General features: G+C 35.8%; 1 protein-coding gene across 4 annotated transcripts in view; it reads right to left on the minus strand.

Annotated features, from left to right (window-relative positions):
- Positions 1-350: 350 nt before the first annotated feature.
- The window catches only part of CFAP54 (cilia and flagella associated protein 54), a 114,520-nt gene continuing 101,068 nt past the window's right edge, over positions 351-13,802 (minus strand). For 2 of the 4 annotated variants that reach the window (XM_061454558.1, XM_061454555.1), the window contains 7 exons: positions 12,990-13,190; positions 11,534-11,742; positions 8,484-8,633; positions 6,586-6,692; positions 5,607-5,796; positions 4,181-4,258; positions 351-885 (listed from right to left, as the gene is read on the minus strand). In XM_061454558.1, the coding sequence (XP_061310542.1) occupies positions 766-885; positions 4,181-4,258; positions 5,607-5,796; positions 6,586-6,692; positions 8,484-8,633; positions 11,534-11,742; positions 12,990-13,190 (1,055 nt within the window). In that variant the 3' untranslated portion in view covers positions 351-765. Of the gene's footprint in view, positions 886-4,180; positions 4,259-5,606; positions 5,797-6,585; positions 6,693-8,483; positions 8,634-11,533; positions 11,743-12,989; positions 13,191-13,802 lie in introns of those variants that run through there. The other 2 variants (XM_061454557.1, XM_061454559.1) reach the window with 2 other exon arrangements.

Here is a 13,802-nt window from a genome sequence, read left to right on the forward strand (position 1 = left end):
TAAACAGAGGTTTTGTTAGCTTTTTAGAATGATGACCAAAAATGTTCTATACTGTATCAGGTTTATTTTTTTAAACTGGATTTGTTTGTTTGTTTGGTTTTGGTTTGGGTTTGGTTGTTGTTGTTTTTTGGGGTCTTTTTTTTTTTGGGGGGGGGGGGGGGGGTTGCTGGCTTTTTTTTCCCCTCCAGAAAAATGCTTTGAAATTATGAAGACATCTGAATGATCATTTTCACCCTCGACAACATGCATTGTGTTTAAGATACAAAATTCTGAAGTGCCAGTTTCCAAATAGAAGTGTAAAAGAGCAAACTCAGTGATGAGGCCGAAAAAGAAAATCATTCTCAACCTCAGAAATAAAACCAACTTTTAATAACTGCAAAAGCAATTAAATTGCTGATGAGAATAAAACCAGGGAAAAAGCAATATCTATTAGCAGATGCTGAAGGCTACAAGCCCATGCAGCTGTTCTAAACAATAAGAAACTACTGAAAAGCTAGAAAACCCCCAACAAACTCACTTAATTATAGATGATTGAGTAAATCAATTTTTTAAACCTCTTATTAAGGAACTACTTTTAATACACTCAATTCCTAAAAATGTATTTTAATTTTTTTAACTATTAATTTTAAATCATTAGAAATGAGATAAAAATGAAAATTATAAAACACAATACCCTAGTGTGATTAATGAGGTTGTTTCATTAACATAAGAAGTTAAGTCTAAATCTGTAGCACTCAGCAACTGATTAAACTGCAAAAACAGAATTTAGTGAAACAAAGAAATGATCCAATTGAAAATACTTTCTTCAGTTATTATACAGCCATTGGCAGGATCAAACATAGCTTCCAAACTTGCTATCGATTGCAAAGTAACATCAAATGGGATCTGGGAAAAAAAAAAAAAAAAGAAAGAAAACAGGAAAAAAATAACTATTAAGCTTATAGTTACCAAAAAAGTACATGTATACAAATATCTCCATATTAAAGCCAGATTTCTGACCTAAAGCCAACGAATAAGTTAGAAATATTAATTCCCTCAACTGAAATTTGTAGTTAATGAATCACAGAATCACAGAATGGCTGGGGTTGGAAGGGGCCACTGGAGGTCACCTAACCCAACCTCCCTGCTCAAGCAGGGTCTCCTGGAGCACATTAACTCAAGATTGTGCCCAGGCAGCTCTTGAGTATCCCCACTGAAAGAGACTCCACAACCTCTCTGGGTAACCTATTTCAATGCTCAGTCACCTAAATGATCTCTCACCCAGTCCTCCTCAAACAAGGGAAAGACTTCCTTTCTCCGGACCTTCTCTTGGGTCTCTTGGGTCAGGGATTCCTGAGGGCTGGCTTTAGCATTAAAGACTGAAGTAAAAAAGGCATTCATTATCTCTTCATTCTCTGCATCCTCTGTCACCATAGTCCCTGCTCCATTCAGTAGCAGGCCCACATTTTCCCTAGTTTTTCTCTTATTATTCATGTATTTGAAGAATTGTTTTTGACATCCTTAGTCAGATACAACTCCATGTCCATGGACATGGAGAACTATTGAGCTGATTTAGACACTAAGGAAAACTAAAGAAAGGGAAGCTTGGAACAAGCCATCTCGAGAGGTTAATTTTTAATGCAAGTATTTTATATATAAAACTAAAATTTAAGATTGGAACTTCCAGACAGTATACTTTATTATCTCCCTGAAGAAGATAACTATTCATGAAGTAGCTTTAAAAACAAGCCAGCTGATCAATTTTTATTCTTAAAAACATGAAGAGTCAGATAATTTTAAATGAATAATTCAATAAAAATGCACTTTTTCCACTTTCTGGATCAAAAGCACTGTAGAACACACAGACAGAAAAAAAAGAGAATCAAAGAAGAGTAGTTGGAAACATGATAGGAGTTAAAGTGTGACAGCTCAGAGAATGAGAAAACAAATATCATAAATTAGAACTGACTTTGTCCAATTAATTCACAAGAAGATGAGCAACAAAAAAGTGCATGTGGGGAAACATGATGTAAAGATACATAAAAGCAATGTATCTGCTGTCTTCTCCTGCATGTTTGAATACAGCGGAAATGTATTACCCTGTGGTATTTATAGTGCCACTTTGATCTTTCCACCTTTAGCCAAGAAGACTGGGTAATGCACACAAACAACTTGCTTGGAATTTTGGAAATACTACGTAGAAATATGCTATACATAATGAAGTGCTGAGCTGTCTGCAAGTCCTGTTGGCATCAGAGAAGAATGAAGATACTCAGTGTCTTGAAGGATTAGGCTTCCCTTGCTCAACTAAATATGCCATAGAATCTCATTTTGAAGTCTCTATCTGAAACTTTGTGATGAAAAGCCCATTGTTCCATCTGTTGAATCATTTTAGCTTGTTGTGGCATTTACGCTGAATAAAGCAGTGCAGTTAACATTGTATTCTTATTGAAAGTACAACACTAAATCTGCTCCTTCACTTTCATCGTAGACCCACAAATAGAAGCAGGCAAAGTGAAGAGGGATTCACAGGAATTTAAAACAGGTCCAGGAGACCCATGTGATTCTAGGAAAGCTGAGCTGTAGCTATCCCTAGGTATCTGTCAAATCTCTTACCATGTAAAATAGTTCTGTGGAACTGTGAAAAGTGTAGCTTTGGAGAATGAATGTGTCTGTATTTTTATGCATTGATAAATCCAGATTGAGTGATATGAAGGTCTGGGAGTCATTTAGGAGAGACCTTCAGGATGGATAACAAGGGGTAACAAGAATGGTGCAATATGCATAAAAGGGAAGTATGCACTCCTAGGTACCAGACTGCAGGATGCACAGGACAGCATTACAGATAGGCCACTACCCAAACTGTTCCCAGATAAAACTCAGGATTCTCTTGCAGCAGGAAGAGCTGTCTGACTGGAAGACTACAGTGTATGCCTTATGCATTATAATTCCATTGTGAACAATTACAGGCAAGATGTTTGAGGATTTGTGGTGAGGGGGAAGGGGGTATGATGTAGGATCATAGAATGGTTAGGGTCAGAAGGGACCTTAAGATCATCTAGTTCCAAATTCCCTGCCATGGACAGGGATGCCTCACCGTGTCGCCCAAGGCTCTGTCCAACCTGACCTTGAACAGTGCCAAGGCAGAGCTTTTACCACTTATTTGGGCAGTCTGTTCCAGTGCCTCACCACCCTCACACTAAAGAACTTCTTCCTTATACCTAACCTGAACTTCTGTTTAAGTTTAAACTCATTACCCCTTGTCCTATCACTACAGTCGCTGATGAAGAGTCCCTCTCCTGGATCCTTGTAGGCCCCGTTCAGATACTGGAAGGCTGCTATGAGGTCTCCATGCAGCCTTCTCTTCTCCAGGCTGAACAGCCTCAGTTTTCCCAGCCCTTGTTGAACTTCATGAAGTTGGCATTGGCCCACTTCTCAAACATGTCAAGGTCCCGTCAGATGGCATCCCTTCCCTCCAGGATATCCATCAATACACAGCTTAGTGTTATGGGCAAACTTCCTGAGGGCACACTCAATCCCACTGTCCATGTCACTGGGCAGTGTGTAACATGTCACAGTGGATTCGAAAATCTTCCTTGGAGTTCCTTGGGCCCTGGCAGCTGTGGTCCTTTCCTGATCCTCAGGGTGGCTGAGAACACTGGACACTATTGCTGCCTGCCATGGTTCCCATAGTCTCCTCTGGGATACTGACTACAATTTGGTAACAAGAATACAACAGCACAGACAAAAAAAATGGCATGCTATCTCTCAGGATATGTCATGGGCAAGGCAGAGAAAGCTAAAGAAAATGAAAAGAAAGCCTGAATAACTGTAAAATCACTGGTATGGAAGGAAATTACATTTGGCAATTGTACCATGGAAATTCACTACAGTCTGTGCAAACAATGACCAGAAAATGGTGCATAATCTAGATGAACCCATTGTGAGTGAGATTAATTTTTAACAGTTTTATATGTATAAAATGGTAATCCTAATGAACAGTGAAGATATTCATAGTTTTGCAATCATACACATTTGTATTTCATTTATAAACATGAAAAAATAAAACCCAAATGGAAAGCCCAACAATGTATGAAAAAAAATGGGCAGATAACATAACGCTATAATCCATGTTTTAGTTTAACTGAACAACTGTTTTACTTCAGAAAACAAATTTTTACTGTTAAGGAGAAGAGCATACCTCAGTTACTGGCAAGGACAAGGCTGGAACAATAGACAGGAGTGCTTTGACTTCAGATAAGCACTTTTTGGCCATTTCCTAGTAGTATAAAACAAGACAAATCTAATGTTGTACTATCAGTTTCCTCAGATAAACTAACAGATTATTCCTTAGCTTTACAACATTTTTCAGAACAATCAAGTTTTAGGTTATTTTAATTGAATTTACCACAAAATAAACCTTAGCTGATGAATATAAATTTTCTGCAACACAAATAGCTGGGTTTGCTATACAAACACAAATGCCCTAACCTTGCAGTTTCAACTGAGGCAAAATTGCCCCTGGTGCAAGTATTAAATCCAGTGAGTGAGCATACTTTTGCTATGTGTTTACTAAAAATGTTATAAATAAACACTTTGATGATGATATTTATATGTGCATAATGCATGGCATGTGAATTTTACTAGCATTCTAAACATTGTTTTTCCAATTACTGACGTATATTAATGAAAGTTTGAGCAAAACCCTTCAGGTAATCAGAAGAACCCACTAAAGGATGGCTCTGTCTACCCTCTTGAAAACACTGTGATTGGCCAAAACATTGTTTGTTCTCCAAGCTGGTCAAAATACAGCCTTGTAATAATGGCACAGTGCACAATTGTCACTGGTTCACAGCATCCATCAGACAAAATGACAGCCTCTACATCATTAATCATTTCATATAATAGATATAAAGAGAATCCTGTCATATGATAAATGTCTCCCACTTTGAAAATAAACGTCTATTTTGCCTTGGCATTTATCAAGCAGCAGTTATGCTGTGGCAACATTCTATTCCAATGACATTATCTCAAACAGACCACATGGAAAATTCTGAAATTACCTCTTTTGTGTGTGTGTATGTGGGGGGAAGTTATTTGGTTGTGGACCATATGCAGCCTTGCTAATAAAAAGAAAAGAGGAAGGTGGCATAGAGAAAATGAAAATAAATTCACTGCCAGTTTTAGTCCTGTCTCAATAACGTTATTAGAAGGTTCCTATTTCAGAAACCGTCACTGCCCATTTTGTATTGGAGATGTGCAAATGATTTTTAAAAAGCACTTTTGGGTTGATCACCATACTAATTTAACACTCTGCCAAGCATTTCCAGATGGGGATTATTTTAAATTAGGCATCAATTTTCAAATCTACTTGAAGATGCAGCCTTTATTTTCAAGTGGAAGGTTGAAGATGCCTGACATTTTTGTAAAGTGACAAGCAATATACAAGGAAAAGAAAGAGTTAAATATTAAATGAAAAGTGAAAATACTTCAACAGTGCTTGAAAGGGGTGAGGGAATTTTAATCTTTTATGTTTGCCTTCTAAGTTACCTGTCATCATTTATTTCACCAAACAGACATCTTGAATAAAGTCAGACATATTTAAGAACAGAGCTGTTCTCACTTACTTCTGTTTTTTCATCAAGATGCACTTTTGTAAAATTCATTTTGGGGGGTTTTGAAGGAGTTGTTTCCAAAGTTTCACTTTGTTCAAGGAAACATGTGGGTTCTGAAGCCGAAGACAAGCTGTTAGAACTTTGCATCAACACCTCAACTTGCTGCTTCAGATTAGATAGTTCCCTCCGTAAGCAAATAATTCTGAAAGAAGAGAAGATTTTTCATTGTTGCTGTTATAAAATAACAATATTTGATGTTTGAGGGTTATAATTAAACTGACCTCGCTTTTATTACATATTATGTTCTACATTTTCTTTCAAGACTAAACTCATAAATTTACAAAAAGAAGTTTTCCATTAAAGACAGTGGAAATATGTAATGCATTCACTTTTTGCATTAAAAATTAAAAGAAGAAGTATTTTCAGAATGCCTTGTTAGGAAAAGATTTTCTCATCCAACCAGCACAAGGGTGGCAGGGTCTCCAACTTTTCTTGCCCCTTTATTCCTTCCCCTCCATCTGATTAGCATTTCCAAAAGTTCTGAGGCTAGATGAATGACAAGGAAGATGTAATGGAAAATGTCACAGGATATAAAAGCAAAGTCTAAGTCTAGGATAAAACTAAGAAACATTTTTGCATGCTCAGAGTTGTAATATGGGATGGAGATTGTAGCTGATCCAGTGAGAGGATGGGAATGACTGCTGGGGTTGCTTCTTACATTTGCTAGCGTTCTCTTAAGTTTCTATGCCAGTGTAATGTAATGAGCCTATTTTACTCAGTTCTTTAAGAATCAAAACTAAAATGATCATGTACTGAAAAGGCATATGTTGGATGGGTTTAATGCTGTGTACAACACCTTAGAGTTTTTATAGTGAAGAACCTCTGAAAAGCAAAAATGAATGTTTTTAAGGATTCACAGCTTTTTAAGTCAAGTGGTTGACTGATCTTTAAGATACCATGAAATAAGAGGATAAAGTCAGTGATTATTTACCTAGACAATGGAATCCACAAGTGGCCGGAAAATATAGACATTGAACTGAAATTCTTGATGTCACTAATCTTGACAGGCTCTGTATTATAAGCATAAAGCAGCAAAACCTGTAAAAGAGATGGAATCAGTGAGCTGTAATGCAGTAAGGTATCTGTCATAGACCTGAGCTATTTCATTTATACTAGATTACAGTAACTATCAAATACAGTGTACTGATGAAGACTTAGATAACTGACCTTCCAAAAACTGGAGAGTGTGGACTCACATGAATTTGTGATATCATCAGTTTTAATAGGTTTTTAAGCAATTTAATTATGGTAAAAAAATTTATATGGTTAAAAATTTAATTATATATATTTTATATATATATAATTATATATATATATTATATATATAATTATACAATTATACAGAGTCACCATCAAAATCCCAGTGTTATCCTGATCCTGGTCAATCAATTCCACTTATGCTCATGTGTAGAGTTCTAACTTCAGGTAGGCTGAATTTCCCAAGGCCCTGTGTAGTTACTTAAATGTGCTATATGGCCTTGTGCGTGGCTGTCCTCATACTAGGTTTAAATCACATAACTCACCAATCTAAAAAAGCTGTATCGATATAAGAGCACAAGAAAATGAAATTGAATGTTCTCATCTTTCACTGAAATAGTTTTCTATTATGATTGAAAATATGCTTCTTTGAATAATTTGACTACATGGAGAATGTCAAGAGTACAGCATTCATGTATTACATGTTTTCATGAGTTCTCTCTGCATCTAAGGATCTGTAAGGTCATGATAAAGTAACCTGCAAAACTATATTGAGAAGTATCTTATATGCACTAATTTCACAGGGCTTCTATCATAGAATCACAGAATCACAGAATGGTTCTGGGGTTGGAAAGTATATTACAATCATATAGTTCCAACCCCCCCTGCCATGGGCAGGGACACCTCCCACTAGACCAGGCTGCTCAAGGTCCTGGCCTTGTACACTGCCACAAATGGAGCATTCACAACTTCCTTGGGCAGCCTGTTCCAGTGCCCCACCACCCACACAGTAAAGAATTTCTTCCTTATATCTAAGCTTTATCTCCCCTGTTTAAGTTTGAAGCCATTATCCCTTTTCCTGTCACCTGAACTTCTGTTTAAGTTTAAACTCATTACCCCTTGTCCTATCACTACAGTCCCTGATGAAGAGTCCCTCTCCTGGATCCTTGCAGGCCCCCTTCAGATACTGGAAGGCTGCTATGAGGTCTCCACGCAGCTTTCTCTTTTATAGGCTTACTAATAGAGAAGAAAATGGTCTAGTAGAAAATTTGATACTGATCTGATCTGCCCAAAAATTTGGAGACCATGAATTTCTACTGCAGTAGCAGAAATTTTACATACATGCTGTTCCCTTGTTTTAAAATAAATTCCATGTTTTAGTCTGCTGCCTTTTTCTGTTGCTCAGATCTCTCTCATCTTTCATGTTTAGTCTGACTTTTTAGAGAAATGAAGTTTACAAGATCCCATTTTCCCTGTATAAATATATCTTTAATTTTCCAACAGTTTCCCACCAAATAACATTGTTTGAATGCATCTATCAGTTCTAACCAGACTTAACAAAGTGGAGGTCTTAAAGACATCATGAATCTGCAGCGGGTGTAAATACAACATGGCCTGGAAGCATTATATGGTCAACAAAGTATTTCTTTGGTCTGCCACCAAAAAAACTGTCCAAAACCCCTGCATTCTGTTTGTCCTGCATACCAGGTTTGCAGCACAGCTGTTGTCCAGTTTGCCAATCAGCATATGTATAATTCAATTAAAAAGCTGATCAGTCATAACACAAATATTCTTTGGAAATGAGACTTTATTTGTTCCAATACCTAAGGAACTGTTTTGGTGCAGTTATACCTTAGTCTCTGTATGGTTGGATGGCTTTGCCAGAGAAGGAATGTACCACTGAATGTTAATTTCCTTATTTGGAGCATTTGCTGCCCTACTCTCCATCTGATGCTCTGCTTCTGCAATGACAGAAGCTGGAGAAGATATTCCTGGAGACACCTGAAACAGGAGAGGATTTTGAGTTGTATTTTTTCTAGTGTAACATGCCAAATCTGTTATAATCTAGTGTCTACTAGAATCAGTATGACTTTCACACCCACATAAATGCATGCTTATTTAGGTAAATGGGTAATTTTAAAAGGTGCCAGGATGCAAGTTAATGCTTTTCAAAATTCACGAGACATTTCAAAGGTAATGCAAAGGACCTCTGGGCTGACTTAGAGACACCTACAGTAAGAACAATTGTTACCTTTGACTTATCTTCCTTATGGCATTACTTTTTCTGCTGAAAGACAATATTTGACATGCTGACCACACAAAATGTAGTGCTGAAAAAGTAATTTTTTGGCTACACATAATGATAATTAAAATAGTAATTGGAATGTTAAACTAATGCTTTATTTATATTTACCTATTTGTTTTCTTATTAGCTGTGCAACTAACAAAGGGTGATACCTAACTATTCATCAAATAGTTCCTGTTTGGCTGTCATTTACCAGGGAAGTAATGGAGAAATATTGTAAACCAAGATCTACTCATAAATAACAGCTTTTATTAAAAAAAATAAAATATTTGATTTAAAAGCTGAGCAGTGCCATACTTTTCCTACTTTTTCAAGTGTTAAGTATTTCTGCAAAGAGCAGAGAAGTTCAGAGTGACAACGTGGGGCAATGCTGAAGTATATGAAAACGTTGTTAATGTCTCCATGACTGGTTCCAAAATGTGGGCTGCCTGGGCAGTTAGTTCAATTTTGAATGTTCATTGCTGAAAAAAGCTGGAGAATTTTAACCACTTCATTTTCAGAAACTACTGCTCATGACAGAACACTAAACCCAGGTGGTGGATTTTTCACAGTGTCATAATCTTACTTGTAAAGCCAGTTCCCATCTCACATCAAAATATAGAAGTGAAGATAAATCTGAAGTCATGAATGGTGAAGTCATGCATTTGAACATAAGGATATTCTTCTAAAGGACAATTAACTGGGGATGATCCATGCCACAGACTCAAAACACTGAAGCAGTGATAACAGCAGCCATAACCTGTGGTATGCCATGAGGTATGCATGGCTCACCCATCCACTACAAGGATCTTCTACATTCAGGATCTTTAGTTTGGCAATGAATCACCCACTACCCTGCTAGCATGGAATGTGAACAGAATTATGAGAAAGCACATATATGGAGGTGGGGATAATTGAATTTATTCCATGCCTCTGAACTAGAGCTTTTAAAAGTGCATTTTATGATATATATTTCTTTCTAAAACCTGTAGTATGTTTTCTTTTTCACTAAACTGCATCTTTCGTTATTTACATTATAATGAATCTTCTTGAGGAAGGATATTACAACTCCTGTTGGCAAACTGGAGGGTTGCTGAATGAAGTACAAAAATATTTATCTATTCAACTTTCTCAAAAGCCTGAAAACAACAAACTGTCTTAGTTGTTTCCAGTACTATGTACTATCATGAAGTAGTATACAAAAACAAGCATGCAAAATGCAACAGGGCACACAGAGCTGAAAAATACTTCAAGATTCAAAAATAGAATTACAAAGACATGTGCAAGTGAAACAACCTTTTACATAAAAATCATTCTTTCAAAAACTGTAACTGTACTGTTAAAAATCCTAGTATCAAATTACAGTAACATTTTTAAAATAACACAGCCTTCTGAATAAAGCTTCTAAAAATGTTGTGATAAAAATCAGTGAAGCTTAGAATAAAAAAAAAATAAGAGCTTTATGCTTGTTAGCTGTCTGCAACAGTGAAGCTAACACATGATTATGCAGCTTGCACCCGTCATGAATATGACAGTGAGCTCTGAAGCTTATTATTCTAGGACAGTGTAATACTAATTATGTCCAAAAAAGACTAGACAGAGTAAAATAATTTTTGATATACGATGGCTTCTATAAATGTCACATACCATATATTTACAATTTTTTCAGCATCACAGTCAGCTCTTTGTTGGGAAATGAGTAATGATATGCTGTCCAACATGGCAGAAAGTTCACCAACTCTAGAAGAGCTACTTTCACAAAAGTATTTTAATTCATTTTTATAAGATATCAAGTTCTCACTCCTCAGGGCTCCCCTGTATCTATCTAATACTGAACATAACAGGTAAAAGATAAACCATAGAGAGTAACCAGCCACTTTAATTTTTTATTATTAGGATAATTATTAATGTGAGAAGTGGAATGGAGAAACTTTGAAGAGAATTATTTTTACATTGGATCTTCAAAGACAAATTTCATTCAAAATTCAAAACATATTGCAGGGTCACAGTAGACTCCAGAATTCCAAATCAAGATTTCTCTGAGTAATATAGTGTGAGCTGCCTATATTTGAAACCTCAAACAGGCTGTTTGCAAGCCAGAGATCTGAAAAGATTAATTTTCTAGGCAGCTGACAGTCAGTGAAAAAAATTGGCACACACCAAGTTTGAGGAAATATAGATTATCTGTTTTTTAAAAATCATTATAGGCCAAATTAGTAATACAGATACTATACATACAAATGACATTGGGAGGACATTTTTTGGTATGAAACATGGAGATCTACAGGATTAAAAGCCTCAGTCCTATCAAATAACACAGCCAACTTAATTAACTAACAAAATCTTCTTAAATATCATTCTGCCTAATATTTTAGGGTCTATATACACTGGGAATGGGATAGAGAGAATTTTTGCAGGAATGACTTAACACAAGGATATTTGCATTTGCTATGACCCTCACTGCTTCCTCAGGATTTTGGGTTTGCACCGATCCTTTGCATAATGAATTTCATTCTTCTATAGGGTCCTCAGAAATCTCACCATTGGAACTAGCAAAAATCTGAGTGAAATGCAAGTATAATACATATTTTTGAAACATCAGAAAAGAAACAAGTACCTTTGAAGAATCAGCTGGCCTATCAAGTGGCAATTCTACATCATGTAACTCTTCTGGGAAGTTCTCAAGACAACACACTGAATAATGAACCAAATGCTTTTTAAGAAAGGAATGCATTTCTGCTATGCGTAGAACAATCCCTGTGTCAAAAACAGAACTAAGGTGTCCATCTCTTGCAGAAAATGATCCAGGTCCTGAGTCAGGGGCAGCTTTGAAAAGAGATTTTTATTACATTATCATCTGCCATTAAAAAGTAAAGTTTCTACCGCTACTCAACATTCACAGATTTTGAAAGTGTAGTATAATATGTAAGTCTATTCAGTATCAAATAAATGCATTTCCAACAAGCATACTGATTGTTCTTAAATATTACAAGGTTATGCTGTTTGCATTGCAGTTTTTCAGACTGGAGATCTGATTAGGAAACAAGCTCTGTCTAGGTGTTATAAACAAGTATAAAATGATAGGTGCAGTTTCAAGGTTTTGATACTTGAATTTGGATGTATAATCAGCAGCATATTCATTAGATGTCTAACCCCCCATTAGAATAAATGCATATTTATTCAATACAGTCAAAAGAAGTTTTAAGAACTCTTAAATCTCTAATTTAGACAGCTAGTAGCTGATCAGTTGAGTTGCTCCATAGGCTCCATGACTGGTTAACTTCAGCTGAGATACACATGTACATTTTGACACCTACTTGTAGTTACTTTACTGTACTTATAGTTCTGTAGTAAGGTAGAATTCTTCAGTTTCATTTGTTGCTGCAAGGAAAAAAAGCCAAGCTTTTCTGAAATTACTACTTTCAGATGCCAGGTTTTCTCTCTAGGCAGCACCTGTATGCAGTCTAGTTCTGTTCTCATCTATAAGGTCATCATTTGTATATACAGCAGCTGGCCATCAGATGTAGATGGATAGTATTAGGGCCCTGAAATCCATGTATTCTTACTCTGCTTGAAAGGTCCTATCCATTACCATCTTTTGTTTACAGTGAAATAAACCAAGTATGTACATAACATCTGGGGTTTTAGTCAAAACATATTCAATAATGCTCAGACTTCCCATTTACACTACACTGAATTCTCATAAACAGGACTCCAAACTGAACAGATTTCTTTCTGATGTGACTTAAGTCTGATGTACCTAGAACTAAAAATAAATATAGATTATGACTATTTTTTTAATGCTTCAGATATAGTGAAAGAAATTAAGTTTTGAGAGATGTTTTTCTGGTAGCATGATGGCTTATAAATAATTATTAAAAAAGTTATTATCTTCACTTCCAGCACTTGTAAACTGACATAAAATCAATCTTGATTTCAGTAATTTTTTCGCATTTATACAAATTAAAGGAACTCAAAATGAGACTATCTCAGACGATAGCCTTTGTTCTTGTTGGCCCCAAGAACAATAACTTATCTATGGCAGTTTTCTAGAAGAAAGAAAAAAATCATACCAAATAGAAGATTTGTATTATAAAGTCTTTTTAAATAGTTGTGGTAGCGAACTAAGTGAATCCATGTTATCGTCTCTTTCTTCTGTCTGGCCTTGGTGGCAAGACTTTCTGTTCCTTCACTTTGGCTCTGCTTGTCTTCTATGATTTGCTCGGTTTCAGTAGAAAATGCTTTGGGACTTTCAGAAATAACATTATATCCATCTGCAAATCCAATAACAGTTCAACATTAGACATTAAGAGAATGGTTGCATTTCAAAAGCTATTTCTGCATTGTGTTGGAGTTGACTAATCTGTAATTAAAAATGTAGCTTGTGAACCTCGTTTTAGTTAAGAGGAAAATTCTTTCTATTCTGCTTTAATATTAGTTGAACTGGTAAAGAAATTATTTCTCAAGGCTGTTTTTTAAGAAGCTAGAAGGGGTGGAGAGCAAGGTGCTCTCTCTTGCTCTTTGAATTTAGACTAAACCCCTTATTTCTATATATTGTTCAATAGCAGATATTTACTAAATGGAAACTGTAGTAACAGTTTCCCAACGACAACAGTTAAACTTCCTAATTATTTATAGGGAGTTACGTACTCTGCAATGTTTTTTGTTAGCTTCAAACCAGCCCCTTCTAGATATTAAGGACATTATTAAGCACATTAAGCACAATGAAATGTTTTCTTAAGTATGGACTTTAAAAATTAATGTTTGGTTGCTGGGGTTTTTGTGTTGTCTAAAAGTTACATTTATGAAAAAGAGGAAAATATATCAGTAATAATCACTATTCATTTTTCTTTTCACTGCATTAGTACACGGCTCCTCAAAAGCCT

This window comes from Pezoporus flaviventris, unplaced genomic scaffold (assembly GCF_033815535.1).
Source record: "Pezoporus flaviventris isolate CSIRO_AGI_PZ_B2104156 unplaced genomic scaffold, CSIRO_AGI_Pfla_v1 ptg000016l, whole genome shotgun sequence".
In the NCBI taxonomy this organism is placed as follows: Eukaryota; Metazoa; Chordata; class Aves; order Psittaciformes; family Psittacidae; genus Pezoporus; species Pezoporus flaviventris.